The 15,745-nt window shown below is 40.9% G+C and overlaps 1 protein-coding gene across 4 annotated transcripts in view; it reads left to right on the top strand.

Annotated features, from left to right (window-relative positions):
* arb2a (ARB2 cotranscriptional regulator A) overlaps positions 1-15,745 on the top strand; it is a 213,512-nt gene that overhangs the window by 84,589 nt on the left and 113,178 nt on the right. For all 4 annotated transcript variants that reach the window (XM_061672243.1, XM_061672240.1, XM_061672241.1 and 1 more), the window contains one exon: positions 9,895-10,014. In XM_061672243.1, coding sequence (XP_061528227.1) covers positions 9,895-10,014 — 120 coding nt within the window. The remainder of the gene's footprint in view (positions 1-9,894; positions 10,015-15,745) is intronic.

The raw sequence follows: 15,745 nt of genomic DNA on the forward strand, positions 1-15,745 counted from the left end.
TATACTCCAGAGTGATAACATTGAAATGGAAAACTTGTTGTTTGTGTTGTGACACCAGTCCTGGAACCTTTCTCTACACACTCCGTCTAGCGCCTGGTATTCTTCCCGACCAATATTCATCTTCGTAGGGAAGAAACAATTCTCTGTTGGCTACTGTAATGGTATTTTGTCACCACCCAACGGACTACAGTGCATGTTGTGCCACCTTCTCCAAGAATTATGGTGACACATTACAATAGAGAGGGTCTAGAGCAGGGTTTCTGAACTGCCCTTTCCCAGGGACACGCTTTTTCACATAGCTAATTCGCAACCCACTTTAATACAAGTAAATCCAAGCAAATGTCTTTTTCTCCTTATATTACTGTATGTCAGTATTTTTTGCCAATTGGAATTTGAAAAATGTGTACTTTACTCAGCTAAGACAAATTACAGTGCTTGGTGGAAATGAGGCTTAAGTATTTGTGTTAGTCCCAGCGTGTGTGTGCGTGCGTGCGTGTGTGTTTGCTGAAGGCAGAAAAACTGTAGCTGGTCTCACTTCCCCGCTCCCAATCTTCTAGTTAGGTCAACCATCAAACACATCCATCCTGCTCACCCTGGCTGCCCCCCACCCACTGAGCTCTCTCTGTCTCTGCACACACTCCTGTTGTAGATACAGGCTGACCTGAAAAAGAAAAACGAAAAAACCCACACATATACACTGCACACCTCAGGGTCATCCTGGAACAAACACCACCATGTCTGCCTGCCCTCTCTCCTTTGCCTGATGTCAATTAATGGCTCGCTGTAATTTCACCTGACAACCCGAGCGACGGCGCGAGGCACACCGAGATGTCACGGTGATGACCTTTCTGGCCCGCAGCCCCTCTTTTCTAATAAAGAATCTCACAAACCCACACAACTTCCTTTGTACTTTGTTAATGAGTTATTGATTTGAAACAATGTCCTGGCAAATATTGTCACAGCAGAATGACCCTGTCAAGGTCTTGTTGTTTTATTGTGTAGTCTGTGCACGCTAATCGGCACACAGCCTGACGTGTATGCTATAGTCTTTACCCTTCCTTCACCTCCTAACCCCTTTCACTTACTCGCCCTCATCATCTACTGCATATAACATCCTCTATAGTGTCAAATGTAGAATGCTAGCACCTCTACACATACTTAACACACACACACACACGTGCGCACACATAGGTTTCCCTTTCCTTTCTTATTAGTCTGCCACATTCTTTTTCTCCCTCACACATCATTATATCTGCAATTGGCCATAGCTACTATACCTGTTAATTACCCACAATGCCGCCATCATTTTCACATCTTTGCTGCTAATTTGCCTCATACTTTCCTTTCTTCCTTTCTTGGAGAGCCATCGGCTCCCAGACAGCTTCTAGCCATCCTGTCATAGTGTGTCTTTGAGTTAAAGAAGTAAACAAGAACAGATGTGAGGAAGAAAGTGAAACAGATTACAATTGCAAAACATTTTTGAGAATGCTGTTAAAAGCTGGTGTCCTTTATTTCAATTTTGGCATTGTGTCAGTGTGCAATCATGGCCAATCACATGTACACGCACACACTTAAACACTAAGACAACTGATAAGCTATTTTCTATTAGCGAGTATGCAATTATATACCTAATTTAATGTTTAATCATCAAGCCAAATGAAAGCAATCATGTACTCATGTCTTGTGCCGATCAGGACATCAAGCATTTAAGGCCTGGTGCTTCTGGTAGAGTTTCTGTGTGTCCTAATGGCGGGACCATGCAGGAATTTAGATGGCCAATTCATCACATCCAAGGAGGTTGTTTTTCTTGTTTGTTTGTGTGCAAACTATGGTTATACCACATTTAGGACTTCTATGAAGTTCCCATTACATTTGGATGGCAATCCAGATACTGTGTTATTAAGTGTGTCAAAAAGGTTATCAAAATTAAAAAAGATTAAATACATATCGCACGGCGGACGACTGGTTAGCACATCTGCCTCACAGTTCTGAGGACCGGGGTTCAAATCCCGGCCTCGCCTGTGTGGAGTTTGCATGTGCCTGTGTGGGTTTTCTCCAGGCACGCTGGTCTCCTCCCACATCCCAAAAACATGCGTGGTAGGTTGATTGAAGACTCTAAATAGCCCGTAGGTGTGTATGTGAGTGTGAATGCTTGTTTGTTTCTATGTGTCATGCGATTGGCTGATGACCGGTTCAGGGTGTACCCCGCTTCCCGCCTGAAGATAGCTAGGCTAGGCTCCAGCAGCCCGCGACCCTAGTGAGGGTAAGCGATAAAGAAAATGGATGGAAATACACCTAAGTTAGCTCTGAAACGTATTTGTTCTTAATTAGCCTACTGTATGCAGGGTCAGGTATCACGTTTGACCAGTATGGGATCAAGATTGCCCATTTGATTTTAATATGATCTGGCGCTTATATCAATGTTGAATCTCAAAAGATAATGTTGCAATTTATTGCACTAAAATGGGATGTTTATGGATTGTAGCTAACCCTATTTATGAATGTTACTGGTGACAAATGTTTGTTTGTCTATGGTTTGAATTTTTAACCACAATATGTGAAGGTTGAAATACGTTAACAAAAATGTGCGTTATTAAAACAGAGAACCGTACATGTGACTGCAGTCTGCTGACTGTACTTGTAAACAAGAAATACAGCTTTTGTTGAATTTTTTATTTTTTTTAATGCCGTGTGCAGTGATGCGTTACCCCAAAATGTCGCCATTTTGAGTAACGAGCAAAGTAACGGGTTACTTTCCCCAGATAAGTAATCTGACAACAGTTACTACTTCAAAACAACAGTGACTTTGGAGTCACCAATATTTCTCACCAAGTACTAATTTATGGCTGGTGATTCGTATAAAGAGCAGTCCGCTGTTCAAAAATATACCGATCACGCAGACCGCTCATTATTCAATAAACACAACGAAGCGATTGGGAGGTGATTTATTATACAATGCACAGTGACAGCTACAGTACCATAAAAGTCCAAAGAAATGCGCAATTTAACTGTCGCCACACTATTTGTGTTATTTTCTTAGTAAAAAGTGTATTTGATTGTTGCTGCTTTTTTATTTACACATTAAGAATATAGTATTACTGTCATTTTAGGTGCACAATGCATTGTGTGTTAGTTATTCATACTGAATTGCGCGGTCATAAATCATCATACAATAAGGACTGACTCACGGAAGGACTTACAATACTTAAATAATATTTACAATGAAAAGTGAGAACTTTCAAGTTCGTCTGTAGTCCGGACTGTGAGCTGGTTTAACGCGCTGCACAGCTGACGTCACGTAAGTAAGTGCTTCTCCCCCACGTCAATCACCCACAGCTTTGCTAGTTAAACAGCTGCGTAATCTTGTCATCTTTACTCGCTCTTCGCATCAAAATTACGATGGTGGGAGCAATGTTGTGTGTGTGTGTGTGTGTGCGCGTGTGTGTGTGTGTGTGTGTGTGTGTGTGTGTGTGTGTACGCCCAATATTCACGCGTGCGCACACACACAGTTGCCTTCATGGACCACAATTGACATCAATCGACATCTATCGATATATCAGTGTACATATATATATATATATCAGTGTACTTTAGAGAAGTGTACTGGGAATGGTGTGCTTGTTTACATGTTTATGTACTTACTGTATTTGGCATGTCAAGTCTCACTAAGTTCATTCAATGTGGCTTCAACTACACTGATATTTAAGTTATTGCTTTATGTTGATGACATCATTCTGTAACGTGTCTCGTATATTACCAAGTAATGGGTTTGGTTAAACTAATGCTTTTTTTGTACTTTGGATAAGTGATATTCCTTCCGCTTGGCAGCTGCTGAAAGTAACTAAAAATACTTAGTTACTTTTGAAATCAAGTAATCAGTAAAGTAACTAAGTTACTATTAAGCTCAAGCAATCAGTAAAGGAACTAAGTTACTTTTTCAAGGTAACTGTAGCAAGACTGGCCGTGTGTGTATCTCCACACCCCACAAGTGTACTGAAGCAGCCGGCACCCCAAGGAAACGGCACTGAAATTTACACCAATGCAGGTCTGATATTTTGGGCCCATTTACAAAGGAATCAGTGACGTACCAAACTGAACTGGACATATCGTACCATGAAAACACATTTTTGTTGTATTATTGTGTTTACCTTTTTGAGTTGACCAAGAAGAATAGTAAAATTGTCTCCTTACAGCACTGGCTCCCTCTGCAAGCTTTCTGAATGCAACAAAGTTTAGCAACTTTGATCCTCTGCATTCCCTCTGGTCCACACTGCTTTTGCTTCATAAGCTCTGTGCCTCCTCAGATGTCTTTTAGTGCAGTTTGGTTCTGATGGCAGAAGAGGATGAGGTGGAAAAGTAGTATGGAGGTCGGAAGTGTTTGTTTGTCAGAGTGTCTTGTGTGTTGTTGTTCGACTCAGTACCTTCCTTTCCCCCATCTCTTTTGTCCCTGCTTCTCATTACAGTGAATAAACACAGGACATGTACCAGACTACACTACTTTTGAAGAAACTCTGTGTGTGAGCACATCCGCATTTGACCCTGTATTTGTGTGTACTGGTCAGTTTGTTTTTGGCTAAGAACTGGAAAGAGTTCAGTTGATAAACAAATATTTCCATGAACTATTGCATTTCCCAGAGTATAATACCTCTTCTTCTTTTCCTTTCGGCTTGTCCCTTTAGGGGTCGCCACAGCGCGTCATCCTTTTCCATGTAAGCCTATCTCCTGCATCCTCTTCTCGAACACCAACTGCCCTCATGTCTTCTCTCACGACATCCATCAACCTTCTCTTTGGTCTTCCTCTAGCTCGCTTGCCTGGCAACTCCATCCTCATCATCCTTCTACCAATATACTCACTATTTCTCCTACGGATGTGTCCAAACCATCGAAGTCTGCTCTCTCTAACTTTGTCTCCAAAACATCGAACCTTGGATATCCCTCTGATGAGCTCATTTCTAATTTTAAACAACCTGGTCACTCCGAAAGCAAACCTCAACATCTTCATTTCCGCCACCTCCAGCTCTGCTTCCTGTTGTCTCTTCAGTGCCACTGCCTCTAATCTGTACATCATGGCTGGCCTCACCACTGTTTTATAAACTTTGCCCTTCATCCTAGCAGAGACTCTTCTGTCACATAACACACCTGACACCTTCCTCCACCTGTTCCAACCTGCTTGGACCCGTTTCTTCACTTCCTGACCACACTCATCATTGCTCTGGACAGTTGACCCCAAGTATTTAAAGTCCTCCACCCTTGCTCCCTTCTCCCTGTAGCCTCACTCTTCCCCCACCACCCCGCTCATTCATGCACATATATTCTGTCTTACTTTGGCTAATCTTCATTCCTCTGCTTTCCAGTGCATGCCTCCATCTTTCTAACTGTTCCTCTCCCTGCTTTCACTGCAGATCACAATGTCATCTGCATGGTCCACGGGGATTCCAGTCTAACCTCATCTGTCAGCCTATCCATCACCACTGCAAACAGGAAGGGGCTCAGGGGTGATCCCTGAAGCAGTCCCACCTCCACCTTAAATTCGTCTGTCACACCTACAGCACACCTCACCACTGTTCTGCTGCCCTCGTACATGTCCTGTATTATTCTAACATACTTCTCTGCCACTCCAGACTTCGGCAGGCAGTACCACAGTTCCTCTCTGGGTACTCTATCACAGGCTTTCACTAGATCTACAAAGACACAATGTAGCTCCTTCTGACCTTCTCTGTACTTTTCCATCAACATCCTCAAGGCAAATAATGCATCTGTGGTACTCTTTCTAGGCATGAAACCATACTGTTGCTCCCAAATACTCACTTCTGTCCTGATCCGGTATGGAATTCTTTGGATGAACGCTCATATTTGTTTGGCAAAGTTTTAAGCCGGATGCCCTTCCTGACGCAACCCTCTGCATTTATCCGGGCTTGGGACCGGCCTACAGTTTGCACTGGCTTGTGCCCCCCATCGGGCTGCATTTGACAAACAAATTAAAAGTACATATTACAGGGGGAACACATGCTGTTTGACAGAGGCACATTCATGGTAGCATTCACTTTTGCCTTATCTTAAAGTGTACAGTGCTACCTTATGAAACAAGTGACCTTACGAGTTTTTCAAGATACGAGCCATTTGGCCTGTTTTTTTTTTTTTTTTTGCTTTTACTTACAAGTATAAAAAAAAATAGATACGAGCACTGTACGGTGACAGTGAACTCAACTCACTTCACAAAAAGCAGCAGTTTGGTAGATAGTCAACAATAATTCAAAAAAAGGGTTTTAGCTGTTTATTGCCACTCCCAGTTGAATTTGTCAAACGAAACAAAACTAACAGAATTACACGTTATGTATTCAAAACAACTACATAACTTTTTGCCATACGTCCGCTAACTTAATACTAGCACATAATATGAAACCCCATAGCATCTGCATATGTAGACATATGTATAACAATACTCAAAGGCATACATTCTTTATCCTATGCGAATAATCAGTTATTACTACTTACCAAGGAGATGTGACCATCTCCATGTACACTATATGCGTATGTCTGTATTATACTTCCCCCAGGTGGCCAAGGCACATTCAACAAGAGTTGCACAATGTCCATTGAATTGAAGCAAAAAGAAATAAAAACAAACTGGTGAATTATTTCATACCTATAAACTACAATATTATATAATGCTGTTTTTCGTATTAAATTATTTGATATACAAGTTTTTTGAGTTACGAGCGTGGGCATGTAAGAAATTAAACGTATCTCAAAGCATCACTGTAAACTGCATGTTTTAATTACTGATGTGTGAGTTTTTACATATGATTGAACTATTGGGGATTATCCACTCTATGATTACTAACAATAAATGGCAGATACCATATCTGTGTATGTCTTTAAATGTAAAATCCTGAGGTGAGAAAATCAAATGCCTGTATAGGCCCACTGGCCATTGTCTTTGTCGTTTGATAATAAACATACAGTTTAAATTGATACATTGGGTGATACATTGGATTCATAGTCATTCATCTGCCCAGTTTTATCTGGATCGTTTTTTCGGAATTTAACAATACTGGAAAACTCAACGTCACTGATGGTGTAGTGGTACACTCGCCTGACTTTGGTGCAGGCAGCGTGGGTTCAGTTCCCACTCAGTGACGTTGTGAATGTAAGTGCGAATGGTTGTCCGTGTCTATATGTGCCCTGCGACTGACTGGCGACCAGTTCAGGGTGTAGTCCGCCTTTCGCCCGAAGTCAGCTGGGATAGGCTCCAGCGTCCCGCGACCCTAACCAGGATAAGCGGTGTTGAAAATGGATGGATGGATGGAAAACTCAACATGAGCCAAAAAAAAAAGAAGGTATTTCGTGATTGTAGTTTCTATTATTATTTGAGCTTGATTGTTTTGTCAAATAGTTTATGGTGCAACAAATGGAAAATAAATATTCCAAGATTATTATTATTATTATTTCTAGTTGACTACATAGGTGGAATTTTTTAATTGGATTTTAGCTTGTACAGTTGGATCTAATGTTGTGGTCAGTGAGTTTATAGTTGCACTTTATAACTTCCAAAATGTTACATCGAGTTTTCTTTCCATCTAGATTTATTTTAATGTCATCTCCACTCATATTTGCAATAATAGTTCAGCAGAGTGCCAGTTGTGGAGACTATCTAGGGAGAAGAATTGTATTTTATATCATCTGAGGGGACAGTATGGATTACTGTGCACTCTGTAAACACACACACACACAGCACACTTCCTCACTCTCCCTTGATAGTCATGGCTGAAGGATGCTGGCAACAGGTGTGCTGTTGGGACACTCTTGACAGCCCTGGCGCATACACAGGCCCACACATACACCATTTTAACTTATTTATGTGTGTGTGTATAAGAGAGTTGGTGACAGGAGGCTGGTCTCGCAGGGCGGTGCGCTCCACTGCAGCTAATTAACCCCAGGAAATAATTGCAATATGCAAATGTTGTTTAGATAATTCACTATACACTGTCATGCCAGGTAGTCGTCAGTCACTCTGTTGTGTGCCGCTGAGGGTGAAGACAGAAAATATGTGCTCCTGTTTTAGGCGGGGTGATGGGAATGGGACAAGAATGGAAATGAAGGCATTTCAGTCGCTATTATGAAGCTTTTCTATAATTTGCGTATGAATAAATGGACAATAGCACCATCTTTCCAAGTAAAGATGTACTTAAACTTGAATTTGCCATACAACCATTTTAGTTTGTGTCAGGCACAATTACAAAAGAGGTGTGTGAAGAACAAGAGGTACAACAAGCTAGAAGAGAGGGGGGAGTTAATGAAACGAGCCTCTCTGGGCGACATGGTAGCGGGGAGAGCGGCGAAGCTTCAAAGGACTTTGATGTCACAGCCTTTCAGACAGACATCTCTGTCTCTGCCTGCCCTCCCACCCACACACACATATACACTCTTGACACGCAGCCCTGATGGCAGGCCAGAGCATTGCCCGCTCTTGCATCACACTCTGAGTCGAGGCGGATGCTGACACGATAGCCCCCTCATGCTAATCTAGTGGCAAACATAAACACGCTGACAGGTTAATTTACCTCCGGACAAACAGAGCAACAAAAACAAATCACATGTTGCGCACAAAGTTTTGCACACAGAGACTTTACATTGGAAAAAGAGCTTTTTCTCATGAGAAATTAATGGAATTTTGTGATGTACTTTAATGAGTTGAAAACATTGTTTTTAGTTCCATTTTTGGTGTTAATATATATCCTCTAATGGCCTTTGACCAAATTGAAGCCATGGGTAAATACAGTATATAGTATGTAAAAACAGTACTGTATGTACTCACTCCTGTTGCAATACAGAATTCCAGTTTAAACATAATCTAGTGGTTAACTTTTCATATTTTCCTACTGAACTCTTTCCTACTGAACTTTATGCAAAAATCTATCCGACTTAGTTTCATAAAAGTAGATTAAAAAAGAATCTTTAGAAATAAGAATAGGGCAGTGTCAAAAGACACATTTGTCCTTTAAAACTCATCACTAATTGTTTGTCTTTAAGTCATATTGCACGGTCTGATCCAGATCAGCTTCTATTACCAAAAAAAAGACCCCTGTTTAGTTCAAGAAATGTCTATTTATCTAGCTCTGTATCCAAATTAAATGTAATATGTGTTTGCTCATTTACATGAACATCCGGTGGGGGTTGTCATCAAACATTAGATCTCGGTTGGTTCTGTGATTTAGTATTACAGGTGTTCGCTTTCGTGGGTTGTGCAGGAATGTTTTCTTTATTTCTATTGCCAGGCTGACAGTTTGATAGGAAATCAAAGTTTCAAATCAATGTCACAAGTTCATTAATGGATGCCCTTTTCACTAAGCTCCTTTGACTCTTCTTTGCAGCCCTGTTTACATCTCTTTTTCTATTTAAACATGACGACGGGTCACAATATATGTGGTCAACATAATGGGACCAAGGTAGAATGTAGGCAGTCATTGTGTCTGATGATTTTTGTTTTATTTCTTCATATGTAGTTAACATGTATGTGCTGTCTTTTGTTTTGCTTTTGACCTTCCCAAGTGTCTTCCCGTGCGGTCGCCACTGGCGTATAGATAGGGAATTGATTGAGCAACCAGTTACAAATTAAGATTTAAACGTTACCTCTCCGAGCTTATTGAGTTTTACATTTAGGGCATTTGCAATATGCAACACTTATTGATTGACTAAAGAGTGGCTCTTTATAGATATCTCCTCAGGCTACCAACACTTTTCTATTTCTCTTGTTTCCTTTCACTGTAGCATCACATTTTGATTGTTGTTTGGGTTATCTGTCACCGACTCTGTCCGTCAAAGTTTGTAAAACAGCTGAAGATGTGTCTTTTCTGACAGTCTATAACTCAAAAGTTTGTTTGTGATTTGCAGGAAAATGGTTCCTCTGAGGAGCATGTGCTGTACGTCTGGGATCACTTTGTGGCCAAAGCTGCAGCCAAGCATGTCTTCATCGTGGCCCACAGCTATGGAGGGCTGTCCTTTGTTGAGCTGGTCAGTGTTTTATTTATTTATTTATTTTTTTTGCTTCTGCTTCACCTTCCCAATCTCTCACTGAGAGTAAGACACACGGTTGTGTTATCGGCTCAATACCATCACTTTTGCAAAAGTCAGTGTTGTATTTTAACACACATATGACTTTGTCTCATAATACTTTTGTAGAATTCTGCAAATTCTGACGTTTTGAAATCTGTGATCACGCAGCATTTCGTTGCAAAATATCATATTTTGGCCACACGTCTGCTGTAGTTATTGGATAGTGTTTCGTGACAGGGCTCAAATTGTCTGGGAAAAAATTAACCCCAGGAATTGTTTTTTTAAATCAAAATAAATAGGGACAGTATTGTCTAATATCACCTATATAGCTGTGCTTCAATTAGAAATTTATTATGTCCTGTCCTTGGGCTTCATTCAACCACTAGATAAAGAATTGACTTGCTCCAATAAATTCTGTCAGGATGGCAATATAGGGATACTTTTACTGACATGCAGATGCCTCAGCCTTGAGAGTTGGTATGTGGAATGATGTGAGAGAAAAGGATATAGTCATATACTGTACATAGCTGACATGTTTCACTAGTCAGCTGTGATAGGCTCCATCCCCTGCCATGACCTGAGCAGGATAATTGGGAAGATGGATGTGTGGATCGATGGATAGTTTACAGGTACTGATGATTTTGTAGTTGTTTTTTTTTTAATTTTTTTTTTTAATGTTTTTCTTATATTTGTATTTTTATTATCTCTCCACACACACACACCTCGAGTAGGAGTGAAGCTCAAATCTTTCTTACGCTTTCCTAGTGAATACCTGTTGGACCCTATGGTCTATGTTAGCATAAGTGTGTCAAAAAGGTTCCAGGACTGGTGTCACAGAAGCAATATTTGAAACCCAAACTATGAGTTTTCCCCTTCAATGTGGGCCAGACAACCAACCTGCATGAGATCCTGTGATCTTTGCTTTGTTCTGTGCTCGCGAAAAGGCTAGAGTGTTGGCAAGACAACTTTTGGCTGCTTCCCCATGACAACCTGCCTGCTCACAATGGCCTGAGCATCTGACAGTTCCTGGCCGAAAAGAACATCACCATGCTGGAGTGACCTCCCTACTCACTCGACATGGATGTGTGTGATTTTTTTATTTAATTTTTTCCCTTGAGTCCTGCCATTTGCACCAAGATAACTGATTTGTGCCTCACAGTGTCATGACACTGCAATTTCTGTGTTAAAAAAAGAATAGAATGAGCGAAGTGGTATTGTAAGACATTGTCGAGCAGTGTGCCCAGTCTTCTACCTATTCTCTTAAAACACCAACAAATAAGTAAACTCAATCAGGATAGAATCTGGATTAAGTATCGAAGCTTCAGTATATTGTGTTTAATGTCCACTAGGGCTCTGAGTCATCGTCTATATCCCATTCACTATTTGCATCGACAGTAATGAATGACTAGCGAATCACAATCTAATCGTTACTCCTTGAACTCTACCAAAATAAAGAGAACAATTGAGAAATCTGATTAGATTATTTTAAAATTATTTATAGGCCCCACAGATTTTGTCATAACACCACAAAAGACAGCTGACACATTTTGGCTGGTGCATTTTAGCAATCGCTTCTTCCTCCAGAAAAAGTGGTTGCCAAAACACTTCTTTTTAGTTTAAAATTGCTTACTTTAACCAGGATCCCTCGCTCTATCGTGGCCGTGGTCTGTTTTGCACTGGTCTCAGTGCTGTAAAAAGCGTAAATCCATGCTGGCTGACTGGGATCACCTGCTTCTATTAGCCAGCTGGTTAACTGGCGCAGTGGCCTCCATAATCCTTAAATGGAAGACGTTTGGGACGACCAGAACCTTTCCTTGAGCTGGCCGTCTGGCGAAACTGAGCAATCGGGGGAGAACAGCCTTGGTGAGAGAGGTAAAGAAGAAACCAACGATCACTGTAGCTGAGCTCCAGAGATGCAGTCGGGAGATGGGCGAAGGTTCTAGAAAGTCAACCATCACTGCAGCCCTGTCGGGGCTTTATGGCAGAGTAGCTCGACGGAACCCTCTCCTCAGTGCAAGGCACATGAAAGCCTGCATGTAGTTTGCTAAAAAAAACACCTGAAGGACTCCAAGATGGTGAGAAATAAGATTCTCTTGTCTGATGAGACCAAGATAGAACTTTTTTGGCCTTAATTCTAAGCAGTATGTGTGGAGAAAACCAGGCACTGCTCATCACCTGTCCAATACAGTCCTAACAGTGAAGTATGGTGGTGGCTGCATCATGCTGTGGGGGTGTTTTTCAGCCGCAGCGACATGACGACTGGTTGCAATTGAAGGAAAGATGAATGCGGCCAAGTACAGGGATTTCCTGGACGAAAACCTTCTCCAGAGTGCTCAGGACCTCAGACTGGGCCAAAGGTTCACCTTCCAACAAGACAATGATCCTAAGCACACAGCTAAAATAACGAAAAAGTGGCTTCTGAACAACTCTGTGACTGTTCTTGAATGGCCAGCCAGAGCCCTGACTTAAACCCAATTGGCCTTCTTTGGAGAGACCTGAAAATGGCTGTCCTCCAATGTTCAGCATCCAACCTGACAGAACTGGAGAGGATCTGCAAGGAGGAATAGCAGAGGATCCCCAAATCCAAAATTTGTCGCATCATTCCCAAAAAGACTCATGGTTGTATTAGCTCAAAAGGATGCTACTAAAAACTGAGCAAATGGTCTGAATACTTATGGCTGTGTGATATTTCAGTTTGTCTTTTTTAATAAATCTGCAAAAATGTGGGGTGCTCTGTGTACATAAATGAGGAAAAACATGAATTTAAATTATTTTAGCAAATGGCTGCAATATAACAAAGAGTGAAACATTTAAGGGGGTCTGAATACTTTCCATACCCACTGTGTGTGTGCGTGTGTGTGTGTGTGTGTGTGTGTGTGTGTGTGTGTTTAATACTGCCCACCAGTGACCAAGTCGCGCACACCAGAAGCACCAGAAGGCGCCTCAATGTATTAATCATGATACACAGACTGTTTATTTACTTTCTAATTGATTAATTAATACGTTTTATTATTTATTATTATTAATTAATTTTGGGGGGAGGCTGGAACAGATTAATGGCAATTACATTCAATTGAGGGTGATTTGAGATAAGAGTGTTTCTAGTTACAAGCGCAATCACAGAACTGATTAAACTCGTATCTCAAGGCACCACTGTTGATTCAACCATTTCATCATTTGAACAGTACTATATCATAGGGCTACGCTAACTGGCTGTGAGCACAATGGCCTGCACAGTTCAGTACTTGTGCTGTTTGCAAGCCTTTGTATGATAAATGAGTGAATTCAGGTTAGCCAATTCTTTCCAGATCCTTGAAATGAAGGATTCACTGCTCAAATCCCTCCCTTTCACATTATTGATGACATTTCGCCGGTCTTTTCCCAGCAAAGAGGGGCTACAACCGGAATACGTTTAGTTGGGGACTGAAGGTGGTCACTTGTCCCACTGGTGTTTTCAGGAATATTTTATTTCTTATCTTTTTACTTCACCTACTCTTTTTTTATTGTTAATTTTTTCGTCAGTATTTTTTTAATTTTAATTTGGCTGCTAAATACTCATGCATATTTTGTCCGTGACTGTATTACAATCTCTTGGGCTTTTCAACTGTGTGACAATGACTCGCTATTCTTCCTATTTGTATCCCTTATTGTGTGTTTCCCTCACTCAGCATGGCGAGGTTCTTGTTGGACTCTTTAAAGTAATGTCCTTGTCAAGCCAGAACCCTGTTAAATCACACACATGGAGTATTGTTCATGTGTGTATATAAATACATCGCATACAGCTCATGCAGTATAGGTATGATAACATCAAGACAAAGAGCTGAAAGATATCCTTTGTTCATTTTAAGTGACAGTGTTCATAAATGCCACCGTTAGGTTTCCCCAGGGGCCTTACCGGCTTCTGTTGTCTATTATTGTTGAGATTCCTTTACGCCTTCCAACTTGAAATTAATTGGGAACGTAGATATAGACTTGCAGTTCTTCCGAGCTTTAATGCCAAATGCATTCAAACCTTACTGTGCAGGAATATCACATGCACAAGTTTCACGCAATTTCAAGGAACTAGTATTATGATGATGTATTTCCACATCAGTGTGTCTCTCTCACACACACATACAGACACTCACAGACACACACACACACTAGCACACACACAGTATCTACTTAATTGAGAAGAAATTGGTCCAGCAGGATAGGTTGGGAAGTGTGTGTGTGTCTGTGTGCATGTGTGCGTGTGTATCTGCCGAGCCTTGGTTGAACTGTTCGACACATGAGAAGACCCAGAGAAAACAAGCTGTCTGCGGGTTAATTACTGCTCCCCTTTGCAGTTAATAAATACATTTCTGATCAAGCCCATCAAAAGGCCCCGCTGTTAATTTCTCCTGCTCGCTCCCCATGCTCTGGAGCATGTTAACCCCTGTGTGGCGCGCTCAAGTGTTTCATTGCAATTTGATTCCATTTTAAAAACACTGCGTACGGACTAATTATAGATACATCAAAGAGGATCTAACTGCCTTTGAATGCAAGTGCAGGAAGAGAAGCTACAGGGTGAAAGGCTGCTTGCTCTTTCTGCCTCACCCCCACCCTTTTTTTCCACCCTTGCACACATTCCATCCATCCAGTTCAGTTATTGCAGCTCTCTCTTTCTCCATTCTGACTCTCCTGTGACAATTTTAATGAAGCTGTCCCCCTAGAAAAACAGGCTCTCGTGAGAATTTAGTACAGCGGAATCCTGTATGATTGTTTTTTTCTTCTTTCACTAGGCCAATGAGCATTACTGTGACTGTGTGGCTTCTATACTTATGAAAGTCCTGTTGCAACAAACTCCATAAGTATTGCACACATTAAATAGTGAAACCTCAAAATTCAGGAGTCCTGTAATTACAGAACCGACCCAATTTTCCAGGAAAAATACACCTCACAAGTTGGATGAAAAGTGAGAGGTTGAACCATCATCAGTATATCTCGTTGCTGGAGTCTTGCTGACGACGTGTGATGTCATGCGTGATGAGTTTTTAAAGGACAAATCCCACAAGTCTGTTTTGGTTTCTGTTTGGCTTTTTTGTAATTATGTGTTTGTTTCTTTTATGCTAGCAGTAACAAAAAGTGCTATGGTATCCTCATCCGCAGGAACAGAGATTGCATTTAGTGTGACGTAGGCACCTATTTTATATAAGAACAATCTCACAGCACACCACCGAACAAAAATACTGAAATCATGATGATCTTATATGTACTTATTGTGAAATCTGGGCCTGTTTAATTGAACACATATACTGTAACTCGCAGGAAGCCATGACTTATTCTGTTTTATGAATGGAAACCACTAAATACACGGGTCTATAGCACCTTCTTCTAATGGAAGAGCATTTATTTGTTCTGCATTTAACTATATGTCGCTGGCATAGATAGATTAACAAAAATATATTCATAATTAATTTTTTCATTTTCAGACAAAATAAGTGGAATTTCCCACAGCACCTTGGTTGCGAATCATTGCCCTGAAAGATATGCATCTTGCATCAGGATTAAGTCATTTTTGTTATTGTTGTTACATTTATTTAGTTTTATTACTAGCGGTTAACATAGTATTGCACTTGTACGACAGTTCCGAATGTTACATTGCCTTTACAATTAATAAAGTTTTTTTTTTATGTGGCAGTTTTGACTGGAACAGTTTCAGTTCCCA

Source organism: Phycodurus eques, chromosome 3, assembly GCF_024500275.1.
Source record: "Phycodurus eques isolate BA_2022a chromosome 3, UOR_Pequ_1.1, whole genome shotgun sequence".
Taxonomy (NCBI): domain Eukaryota; kingdom Metazoa; phylum Chordata; class Actinopteri; order Syngnathiformes; family Syngnathidae; genus Phycodurus; species Phycodurus eques.